Genomic DNA, 13,021 nt, shown 5'->3' with positions numbered 1-13,021 from the left:
CCCACCCACATTTAAAAATGCATGATTATATGGTGTCACTGTTTAGCAATCAAAAAAAGTGGATATAATGGAAGCCAATGTGGTAAAAACTGTAAATTAGGAAGAAAAAAAAGAAAAATAATCAAAAACTATGCATCAAAGGAATGTTATTTCACACGTCTAAGACTTTGATAAAAGTTTTTTTTAAAAAGTCCACAATTACTTTTTATGTTTAAAAAAGTGTCATTTTGTGTGTTTTTAAGCAAATAAAGTGACAATTTATGATTTTGTCAAATAAAAAGTTTAATTCATGTCGTTTTGTGAGCAGTTTAGTAGTTTTCAGAACTGAGGTTGATTAACAGATTTATGCAAAGAAATTTGAAAGAAATATTGATCTAATGCATTTTTACAGAAGTTTAATTGAGTGGATATTTTAATCCCTAATATAACAAAAGGGTAGTAAATTTGCCCAGAGTGTACCGTTGGATTTTTTTTTACAAAAAATGTTCTCAAAATATGTTTCAAAATAAGATTTGCCAACTCAATTTCACAGCAATATGTAACTTTTTCATTTAGTTGCTAATTCGTACATTTTAGTACGATTTGCTCATCCCCCAATGACGGTTGGGTTTAGGGGTAGGGTTAGGTAAAATCGTACAATTTCGTACAACTGAACTCGAACGAATTCGTACAAATTAGCCACTAAACTGGCAATACGTAAAATACTTACATTTTCTCATGATATCAGGCTGGATTTGCCACCAAAAATCATTTTTCTAGCTGAAACAGAAAAAAAGTTATAGCCAAATTAAGACTCAAAATCACCCCAGAGCGGATGAAAACATGATTGGACTAAGCAACTTTTACATTGCCAATCTGAACATTTTAAAACTCATTGTGTGAATTGAGTTGAAATATCTCATTCAAACATCTTTATTCATGTTGTGAGAATAAGCAAAATAGAACTGAAACCAGTTGAAAAAATAAACAGTGACTGACATTTAATTGGGGGTAACAGCCCCTTTTCAGTGCACAATGGACTTGTTCACACATCACACATTGAATGCCAAACTTTTCAAACACGTGTGCTTGCAGAGATGGCCACAATAGGATTAATTAATGACCGTGTTAATGGGCCCATTAAACTAATGATCATATCAACCAGTGGCGCTGCTTTCTTGTAAACACATATACATTATAATTGAACTGGAATGGCTTGTATTTAGAGCTGGGATGTTTAAAATGCATGAAGCTCGGATCAAGATTGCAATTAATTTTGACATTATTATTAGTCTGTTGAATGTAAAACACGCAGGTTCTCTTTTCAAGTTTATTTTCAAAAACATTATTTAACTCTTATCTATTAGAACAGCATTTTATTTATTACAACCTAAAATTAGATAATTCTTGTGTTTTTCAAATAACAATGTGATGAGACAAGATATCCATCTAACATACAGTACATACCATGAAATGTAATTTCTTCTTCAGTGAAAGGTTTTCAGAGCACTACATTCTGTGATGGATGATTATACACATCCTAACATTTTAGATATCTCCGAGTTCTGGTTTGTTTACATGATTTTTTGAGATCAAACTCGCTGTCAACTGTCTCTCAGCAGGCGTATTGGTTTGGACGTGCAGAACGTGAAGATTTAGTTGGCAGCAGTGCAGACAGACACGTCTTATCAGCACTCCTGGGATTTAATTGCTGCTCATTTTTCCGTGCTGTTTTATGCGCTTAAGTTTGACTGTGGACAAAACTGACACTTCACATTTGTGTTCAGGTTACAGCGTGAACACACAAATAATTTAGTAAATGTCTGCAAAGCGCATAGATCCTACTTTTTAAAGATGACTTTAATCAATAACTTTCACTGTTTAAATTTGCAACTCAGCACAACTGCTAAGTGTTGGTATAAATTACACGTGCATGAAAAAAACTAATGTGTGACACTGTCACTGGTCATGTTTATCTCAATCAGTGTATGGCGTTAATAGAGGTTTGAGCACGCACACTGCCTTTAAAAACCTGTGAAATGTGATTCCATGTTTTGCTCACTCTTGCCGTGAACAGAAATAGCCGCAATGAGGTAATGTGTGCAGCGGTGTTGCTCCATGCGCGCGGAAGGCGATTGGTCGCGCGCTTCAGCTCCACGTTTTGCACGAGCCCAGATCCAGACTTTTGCGGCAAGCTGCCTTAACATTCATCCTATTGAACAAACACTTCAAAACAATTACTCTTGAAACAATTTCACTCAGAAAGTTCTTGAAAAAAATGGAAGCAATTTAGTAAATTAAACCTGCCATTTATATGAAAACTAAACTTCTCTCTTGTCAAACATATTGCAATAATCTTTAATTTAAAACACAAAAAAGGTGTCAAAAAGTGAATGTACTTTTTATTATATTGTAAATGACAACTGGAGGGTTTGTCTAGCCTCTCATGTGGTTTTCGCAAAGCGCCAGGGATTTTATAATGGCCGAGATATCTTAATGTGCGGCAATTTAAGAAAACACATGCAATTACAAAAAACGGTAGCAAATTAAAAAAAGATCTTCATCAGTTTGACAGCACAAGTGCTGCAAATCCTCACAACACAAACACATTTAAAATATGCACTGCATTTTCACACAATGCAAACAATTTATAAAATGAGCTGCATTTTCTCACAACAAAAACGTTTTACAAAAACGCGCTGCATTTTCTCATAACACAACAATTTACTAAACGCGCTGCATTTTCTCATAACACAATGGAATTGTTACAATTAGACCCTAAAACATGATGGACCCGGCTACTTCTAGCAACAACCACGCAGCGCCACACATTTAAGAATTCTAAACATGGATTTCTATAACAGTACACACACTAGCTCAGGACACTTCATCTTTCCCCATCCACACTGAGATGGAGCAGCAGCGTTTCAGAATGAAAACGGCCTCTCCAGCGTTTTCGAAACGCTCCGTTTTCGGCGCTCGAGAACTCCGGCGTAGTGTTGACGGATGGCGTAACCGTAGCAAAACTTATGCGTTTTCAAACTAAAACGCATTAGTGTAAACGGGGCCTTATATCATGCCACAGAGCGCCATTTGAATAGTTTCATTTTAAATAACATGCGAATGTGCCTGCCTGATCTCACGAGGAGACGTAAGTATTTTACATTTCGTCAGTTTAGTGGCTAATTCGTACAAGTTTAGTCGTACGAAAATGTACAATTTTAAAAAGGAGGTGTGGCACCCAACCCCACCCCTAACCGTCATTGGGTGATGAGCAAATCGTACTAAATTGTACGAATCAGATCATAAGAATTCATAAGAATTAGCCACAAAATCAAAAAGTTATAAACTGTCATAAGATTGCGTTGAATGTTCGCATCTGGTGTGTGATCCTTTTAACTTTCCATTCACAGGTAGGGCACAAAAGGGTTTCTTTTGAATAAAAAGTGCCCCCCACTCAGGGGTGTAGCAACCAGGGGGACGAGGGGGATACGTCCCCCGCACTTTTAGAGACAAACCATTTAGAAACAGGTGATTAGGTATGTAAACCTTTGAATTTTATACAGCTGTCCCCCCACTTTTATAAATGGCCACTACACCCCTGCCCCTACTCTTCAGTTCGCGATCGTCTTTCAACCTCCCCTTCAGCTCTTCAGTTCATGATCAATTATCTGGTGTGCGTCCAACTTTAGACATGATGTAGGCTACATATTTATTAGATATTAGGCTACTCATTAAATTTCCGTTTAGTTAATTCCAACTCTACCTATTTTTATTTAGGCTACTTCATTTTTTTCACGTCCAGATATAAAGTTTTACACAGCTGAAAATATTCACTAAAATGTCTAAATGGCCCCTAATAAAATTACTTTAAGGTCAATTCAGCCTATAAATAGCCTATTAGCAATGAGCATTACTAACCGCTAGATCATCAGAGGGTACTGTAGCTCTCGATACTACCCACTGTGAACGATTACCTAGTGAAACTGGTATGCCTACGTGACAAAGCGGCTTGCCACAGGCTTGAGTGTAGTCAGATTGAAGGTTGGCTTTGCTCCGCCCCTGGCTTGATTGTATATGAGTGCTGACCGAGAAGCATGCAGCAGTTTTTTTCGTAATGTTTTTGATGCGGAGGCTGGCGCTGAATGCGGTCTGCGTTTGGAGAGCATACGCTTCTTGTTGACTTGGATTAGGAGGGATTGTAAACTCTTTCATCTCTGGGATTGTCAGTTACTTTTTCCTTTTGCCGACTGCGGTGCAACGCACTCAGCAGATTTTAGCGGAGAGGTAAAGGTTACAAAGTTTAGCCTGCTTATGAATGTTCATGCCACAGTCAGATACGTGTGTTTAATTGTGCACACTGCAAAAAAGGCTTTTGTTCATTGTTGAACTATTTCGAAAGCAAATCCTTCGGGAACATATCTGCACGTCGTGTTTTGCACGTATTAACTTTTGCAAACTGTTTTCCAGGGGAATGGTAGACCGCATGATGGCAATGAACCATGGTCGTTTCCCAGATGCTGTGAACGGACATCAGCACTCCGCGCGCAGGATGGGAATGGGACAGTTCTCCAACGCGCTTCCGCAGCAGCAGCATTATAACGTTATCATGGGAGATCACATGCATTACGCGGGAGGGAATATAAACGCAAATAACGGGATCCGGCATTCCATGGCCACTGGGAATAATATAAACGGAGGAATCCCCAATGGAAACTTGCCTGCCCGCTTTAACTCACAGTTTGTCGGACAAGGGCAGCAGCTCGCTGCAAGCATGCAGTTGCAGAAGCTCAACACGCCTTACTACGGTCACCACACTCATCCTTCCCATCATCACCATTACATGCACGAACTACACCCCGCCAATCACCAGTTAAACGGGACAGGACAGCAGTTCCGAGACAGTATCGCTAAGCAGAACACGTCTGGGGTTCCTTTGCCTGGCCACCACATGCCTGCAGCAATGCTGCCCCCCAACGTTATCGACACAGATTTTATTGACGAGGAGGTCTTGATGTCACTGGTGATAGAAATGGGCTTGGACCGAATAAAGGAGCTGCCAGAGCTCTGGCTTGGACAGAACGAGTTCGATTTCATGACGGACTTTGTTTGTAAGCAACAGCCCAGCCGAGTGAGCTGTTAATCACAACGCTTTTCCCGTTCTTTTGACTTTCGTTGTCTTTTTTTAAAGACTGATATTACTGGTGTGTTTTCCGAGATCCACAAATCACAGGGTTCCCACGGTCCTGGAAACATCGGGGAATTTCAAAAGTATGATTTCCAGACATGAATCAGGCATAATAGTGGAAATATTGTTTTTATTTGCCCAAATAGTACTATAAAATCATAAAAAAATGACTAGTCTTTATAAAAACTCACAAATGACTGGGGAACTAGCCTAATTGTCATATTAGGAAGTCCTATACGTGATATTCTGGGGAATAATATATAAATAATAAATAATTTTTTTCATGTTGTAAATCATAGCATTGACAATTTTGTTTTAATAAATTGTCACATTCTACTAATTTGATCCCATATTATGATGTAAGCCTACAGCAAAGCAATTAATACAATGTGGCCACATTTTGGTAATATTAAGGAACAACTTGATATATCATGCACCTAATTTACTTAAAATGAGGTAACATGTTAGTAAACATGCTGCTGTCCTAGTAAGTTGAGGGAACAAATTTGTATTTTTAAGGTTTTATGCCTATCATGTGTAACACTCCATAAATAACCATGTAAATTCATTGGTCAGAAAGTGTGGGAACCCTGAAATCCAAACAGCCATGGCAGTAAATGGTTCAAAAGTAGACTTTTATCAGCTGATTCACACCATTATGTAACAAAATTGGATTTGTTTTGCATGAGGATGGTTAAGACATCCACGAGTCATGCTATGCATTCCATATGCAGGGGCTGGAGAGTGAGAAAGGCAAAGAAAGTCCTCTGAAATATCTGTTCAGTGTTGATGTAGCAGACAAGAATACACCATCAGACACTTTTAACCCAAGACCTCCAGTGATATCAGATGTCAGTGAATGCATATTCTAAATAATGTTGGTGGTTCTGTGACATGATTGTAGATAATAGTGTGTAATTGTCTCAATCAGCAATGTACTATAAACTTTAAGTGGCCATATTTACCAGATTCCTGTGCTGCTCAGAGGATCACTGAACTGTGAGCAGATGCTTCAAGTTGTTCTTCTCTCCACCCTTTCAACATCTTCACAGGCCCATGTTGCCTCCATGATGCTTGTGTGTATGTGTGTGTATTTCAGAGCCTAAATCATCTATAAAAGTGACATGAATGTGAGCGAGAGTGTGCATTTGCTGGCTACTCTATATGCTTAATTGAGTACAGTGTATTGTTCAGAAATCCAGGAAAAGACTGAATGTCATTGTCTGGAATGTGGAAATATCCCAACACAGAAGAGTTTCATCTTCATTGGTTCTCAATTATAGATAGACCACTGTGCTTATTATAGTATGCGGTACATGGCAATACTACTGTGTTGAGGCTTTCTAGGAAAGTTTTACAGTATTTTTGTATATTTTTAGAAAAAAAGTGTTAATTTATTCTATTTTAATTTGCAAACATGAATAAAACAGCAAATGCTCATTGTTAAAGTCAATGCCCTGTTCTTTTGGGTGTCAGCTTTGTTTTTTATTGACATTTTTGGGTTTTTCTGCAATGTTTCGTGTCAGTTTTACATTTAAAGATACTGTACATGAGGAAATATAGTTATTGTACCATCATATGTAACCTGGTAATGATGTACATCTAGGCTAGTATGGGACATATGTACACAGATGTTTAATTTCAGTCGGCCAGTCCTGGGGCTTCCGGTGAATTGTCATCCCATACAAAAATAGCAGCATTTAAAGCTAATTTCTTTAAAAAACAGTGATCATCACAGCCTGGCTGAGATACAATATAAAGTGGGTATCAGACCAAACAAAATGCACTGCATTAAATTATATTTTTCTGTGCCAAGTCTTTAAAATATGGAAATTAATTTACCAAAGTATTTTCAATGGAGTTTTTCCACTAGCCTCCTGCTGCTTCAGGCACCTGTCTGAAAGTTTCTACCTAGAAAGAGCTTGATTAGCTGGTTCAGGTGTGTTTAATTGGGGTTGGAACTAAAATATGCAGGACACTGGCCTCCAAAGTTTGGACACCCCGCTGGAACCATATGAAATTGAAAATAGTCACATAAGCCTTTCACTGGAAGTTTATCAAGCTAGCTGTGCATATAGCATTGTTCTCTCAGGATAAACATCAACAGGCTTAGCAGCAGCAGCCTGAAATGAAGATTGAAGGGCTTTTTTTATGAAAACAAGCAGCTGGATGTACATTATCCTGCTCATTACACGTCTACTTGCAAAAAAAACTTAGCTATACACAAAACAAAGAGCCGTATTTACAATTTACCAGCTATTTAATTGAATGTAATTTAAAATTAAACGTAAAACTGACAAACAAAAATGGTCGAATGCAACTTACACATATGTATTCAGTCACAAGATGGCGCCAAACAGTCAAAAACACCGGCGTCATAGATAAGCATTGCCAACTATGGATGGATATGAATGTACTACCCAAGTCAAGATAATTCGCAGTACCCAGATGAGCCTGTATTCCCACGTGGAAAAAAAAATACAATAGTAATAAATAGTATATACTACAGTATTTTTAAATGATATGGTAGTAAATTACATGAATTAATCTGCTGTTTGATTATATAGTTGCTATAACAAGTATAGTATATAAACAGATGACCCACAAACTAGTTTTCCACAACTATGTATATTAAGCTAAAGTACAATATTTATTACAGTTTATCAGCTCACTATTGCAATGCTACAGTTTAGCATCAATTAACAAAACAGTTGTAAAGAAAGTGCTTTACTATAGTGCGGTGCAAAAACACTCTATTATTTACTAATAATTTGTATCCCTGCTGAAAAAAATAGCATATGCTGGTAAGGTATGTTTTGATGCTGGCCTTGCTGATTTCAATGCTGGTATTGCTGGTTTCAATGCGGGTCTCCATTGAGCTTGAGACCAGCAAAACCAGCATTGAAATCAGCAAGACCAGCATTAAAACATACCTTAACTTGCTGTTTTTTTTCAGCAATTTGTAATAGTAATTTTTCATGTGGGCTATTAGTTTCAGCAGTTATAATCTGGTAATAACATACTTAAATGTTCTTACTGACTAATCAGAAGTAAGCATTCCACAGAGCTGCATAATAAATCTGTATATAACATGCAAGTAGTTGGAGTTTGACAGGCTAATTGGTTTAAACTTTTATTGAAGTCAAACATATCCCTCAGAATATTTTATTTGTCTAATTAAGCCATCTGAATCATAACGAGACTAAATATATACTTGGAAAGCTTACTGTAGATGTGCATTTAAATGCAAGACCAAGTGCTGGGTAAAGTGTCCAGTTTCACTGCATGAATAATTCTCATGCAAATAGGTAGCATTCAGTGGAGTTTGTCCTGCAGTGAAACTGAAGCTTCTCAGAGTTGTCAGCTTACTAGTGACAAGCATAGTCTAAAAACCATCACGGGCCCATAGACACTGATTCATGACTGAGAATTAACATAATTTAGAATTCAAGATATGCGGACGTGAGAAATATGAGCTCATCCTTATTCCTTCAGGAGAAGAAACGTGTTTAACAATGATATCAAATGTTCTTCTGGAGTTATGTGTAATGCAAATATAATAATGCAAATGATTTCACTGTGCATCAGTGATGATGTAAGTGTCTCAAGAAGTACTTTCATCAGGTCTAAAATGGTTTTGTATAGGGTCAGGTCACCAAAATCCATAAGATTTTAGTTGATGTTTGAAAAACTAAAATTAAGATATTGTGTTTCTTAAATGAGTAGAAGTGTCCATAAAGATCCAAAACGTCCATAAAGGTTAAAATTAAATGAATCCATAGAAATCAAACAGATTACTTCAAACCCTTTGAACAGATATGATCACTTTAGATGAGTAACTTATTTAATTTAGTCTTTTAATTACTGATTAATTATTTATGCTTGATTTTTATTTAACTGAATCTTTTAAGATAAATATTAAGATTTTCAAGGGAGCGTTATAAAAAAATGGGTTATTTAAAAAAAAACTAAATTATGGCTGTCAATCAATTAAAAAAAAATCAAATTAACAACACAATGTAATAATTAATTGATTAGTTAAGTACTGCACCTACAAAACTGTTACCAACATTCTTTAAATATTCTTATGTTCTTTAAAAAATGACAAAAAAAAAATAGTAAATTCTGACAATTTTAAGGTAAACTATCCCTTTGCGTTTTAATTTTTTTAATTTTTGGTTTCAAATGTTTATGATTTTCTTTTCCTGTTGAACACAAAAGATATTTTAAAGAACGCTGAAAACTGGTAGCCATTGACATACACACTTTATTAAGTACACCTTACTGGTACCCAGTTGGACCCCCTTTGGCCTTCAGAACTGCCTTAATCCTTTGTGGCATAGATTCAACAAGGTACTGGAAATATTCCTCAGAGATTTTGGTCCATATTAACATGATATCATTATGTAGTGGCTGCAGATTTGTTGGCTGCACATCCATGAAGTGACTCTCCTGTTCCATATCTTTGGTGAGCCTGTGCAAATTTTAGCTTCAGTTTCGTGTTCTTAGCTGACAGGAGATATGCCCAGTGTGGTTTTCTGCTGCTGTAGCCCATCCGCCTCAAGGTTGGACATGTTGTGCATTTAGAGTTGCTCTTCTGCATACCTCTGTTGTAACAAGTGGTTATTTGAGTTAATGTTTCCTTTCTATCAGCTGGAACCAGTCTGGCCATTCTCCTCTAACCTCTGGCATCAACAAGGTATTTGCGCGCACAGAACTGCCACTCAATGAATATGTTATCTTTTTCGGACCATTCTCTGTAAACCCTATAGATAGTTGTGCGTAAAAAACCCAGTAGATCAGCAGTTTCTGAAATACTCAGACCAGCCCAATCACCTTTCTTTCCCATTCTGATGCTTAGTTTGAACTGCAGCAGATCATCTTGACCATGTCTACATGCCTAAATGCATTGAGTTTCTGCCATGTAATTGGCTGAAATTTGCATTAACAAGCAGTTGGATACATGTACCTAATAAAGTGGCCAGTGAGTGTATATAGTACTGACATAATAAGGAAGTCATGACTATTGGTTCCCAACATTCTTTAAAATATCTTCATTGTGCTCAACAGAGAAAATAAACTCAAACAGTTTTGGAATGAGTGGAGGATGAGTAAATTATATCATTTTCATTTTTTGAAGCTATCACTTCATACACTTTTAGTTAAAGAAATGTTTTTAAAATACAAAAAAAAAAAGACAAACTTTAAAATAGTTTTGGATAAAATCAACCATCACTTGTTCCTTTTCAAATGACAGTTATTTTGATGCACATTGTCCTCAAATGATGCCACATTAATTGTAGTCTCATGGCCTCCTGTGGTGATATTGCCTTATAATGGATGTTCCGCTAATGCCATTTTTAATAGCAGAAACCAACAGGATGTCCCCAGCCTCTTTGCTCCCATGCTAAATATGAAGCAGACCCTCAGGTAAAGAGCCTGTGGACTCCAACTGTGTGCGCTTGATGGCCAAGTTCTCAAGTTCCTTCATTCATTAGTTCTCGCAAAGGCAATTATTCAGAGCCCCATTATGTATCCATTACAGCAAGTTAATTTGAAAAGAATTTTAAACACAGCTTATATCAATAATTGAGACTAATAAAAAAGGAAATGTCAAAAGACTCCCTGGTGAATTTAGCAGAGAATATGCAGGCGCACGCTCTTCCTCAAGGTCTGCTGTCCTTCAGAGTTTTGGCAGAGCTTCAAATTCTGCCACTTCATTCAGAATTGACTGGGAAAAAAAGAGAGAAAGACAGACTCGTGGAAGTGGAGGAGAATTAAAACCATCTTATTTGCGACAAGGGAAATTACATTTACAGAGCAGGGCAGAGATAAGTAAGAATGGTAATTACAGAAACACATAGGCATGAGAAGGCAGGAATGGAAGTGGAATGGCAAATGCTTCACTGAATATCTGTCCTCAATAAAAAAATAAAAAAACATTTTTGGGGAAACAAGTTGGCTGTGTCAGATATATTCTGCTTACCGTTTTAAGGAATGATTGCATTTAATCAGTGATCCACAGCAAAAATTTTAATTCAATTAAATTCAGCTTTATTTGTATAGCGCTTTTACAATGTAGATTGTGTCAAAGCAGCTTTACATAAATGGTCATAGTAACTGGATCAGGGTAGTTCAGTTTTTAGTGTTTAAGTTCAGTTCAGTTCAGTGTGGTTTGAAATCATTATTGAGAGTCCAAACACTGAAGAGCAAAACAATTTCACACTGATAGAGATGTTTAACCTTTAAAGAAATTTACAATACATACTGTTATGGCTACATAAACTTTCCGAGCCAACTCATAGGGAAAATGTGCCCTGGTGTATATTGTTGAGAACTGAGAAATATGTGCTCGCGGGTACATATGCCTGCATTTTATGTGTAAAATAAACTATATGAGATGTAACCACTGAATAATTATATCCATATGGATGGCTTTTCCGGCATGACTGGCTTGCATGGTAGCTTACCCTGAACAGTGCCAGACTTGGGAGGTGAAGCGCATTGGTTTAAAGTAACATATTACAAATACTCTAATGAAATTGAGTAGTTTTTCTCAGGAACTTCTACTAAGTAGTTTTACAAATGTGTACTTTTACTTTCCCTTGAGTAAATTTTTAGTGCAGTCTCTGTATATTTAATCCACTACTGTTCTTCAACCAGCAGTCACTACTTTATTTTTTCTTGTCTATGGTGTTTAGAAAAATCAGTCTAGTGATTCCAATCCAAGACATGGGTGATTTATAATTGCAACAAACTGTTTGAAAGCATTAAATGTTTCCAAGACAATGTCCACAATCGTCACACGCATTGACCCAGAGACTGTTTAGATGCATGTCACTGATGAGAGAATGACGGATGTTTACTGTATGATGACCAAAATGACTTAGCAAGCACAAGACGTCAACATGACTTTAGATTGACGTTGTACCCCAATGCTGTGGGGATGTTGCATTTTGTTTGGAAATGAAAATCAGGTTGACGTCAGAACTCAACGTCAGGATGACGTCAATGTCCAACATCCAACCTAAAATCAACCAAATATCAAGATCTAATGATGTTACAGCTTGACGCTGTGTGGATGTCACCCTTATGACGTCTATCATATGTTGGATTTTGGTTGCCATACTTAAGGAATAAATGTCAGTTTTTGACTTCAATATGATTTAAGATGTTGGCTCGAGATTGGATTATGATCACGTTCATATTATTGAACATCAAAATAACATTATCCTTAGATGCTGGCCAGACAATGAATTTTGGCCACCTGACATCAAGACCTAAATCTAACTAAATCTAATCTAGCCTCATGACGTTGTGTGCCTGCTGGGCAACAACTAATGCACTACAGAATGTTTTGTTTTCACACATTTACAGATTACATGTTAATGCATTAGCTTTTTACAGTGCAATACACACTACTCTTGAGTACTTTTAAAAGGTCTATTTTTTAATCATACTTTGAGTAATATTTACAACAGATCCATTTACTCTACTTTTACTACATTTTAGGCACGTAATGGTATTTTTACTTAAGTATAATTTTTCAGTCCTCTTTCTACCAAGGGTGCAGTGGGGATTAATTCCAAAGAAGAATGGTTCAAGGTACCATGAAACCCAAAAAAGCAGCATGAGGTAACGGTAGAAGCATGCTGCCGTGATGGCTTTTCTCTTTTAGTTTGCTTTTGAAAACATTATTGGTTGGGTTTAGAGAAGAGGGTGGGTGGGTAGGTCAGTCTATATAAAGCTGATATTTAATGCATGACATCAAGCGGACCGGCTTCTCTCAAGGGAGCACATGAGAAGGACGTTAATATGCTTAGAAATTCAGTTCAATTCAACTTTATTTCTATT

The 13,021-nt window shown here is 36.9% G+C and overlaps 1 protein-coding gene across 1 annotated transcript; it reads left to right on the top strand.

Annotated features, from left to right (window-relative positions):
- Positions 1 to 4,083: 4,083 nt before the first annotated feature.
- On the top strand, positions 4,084 to 6,607 carry cited2 (Cbp/p300-interacting transactivator, with Glu/Asp-rich carboxy-terminal domain, 2). The gene is given in 2 exon segments (NM_001006045.1): positions 4,084 to 4,266; positions 4,450 to 6,607. A coding segment is annotated over 1 exon segment (669 nt). The 5' UTR covers positions 4,084 to 4,266; positions 4,450 to 4,453; the 3' UTR covers positions 5,123 to 6,607.
- The last annotated feature ends 6,414 nt before the right edge of the window (positions 6,608 to 13,021 follow it).

This window comes from Danio rerio, chromosome 20, assembly GCF_049306965.1.
Source record: "Danio rerio strain Tuebingen ecotype United States chromosome 20, GRCz12tu, whole genome shotgun sequence".
Taxonomy (NCBI): domain Eukaryota; kingdom Metazoa; phylum Chordata; class Actinopteri; order Cypriniformes; family Danionidae; genus Danio; species Danio rerio.
This window is presented reverse-complemented; position numbering and strand designations above follow the sequence as displayed.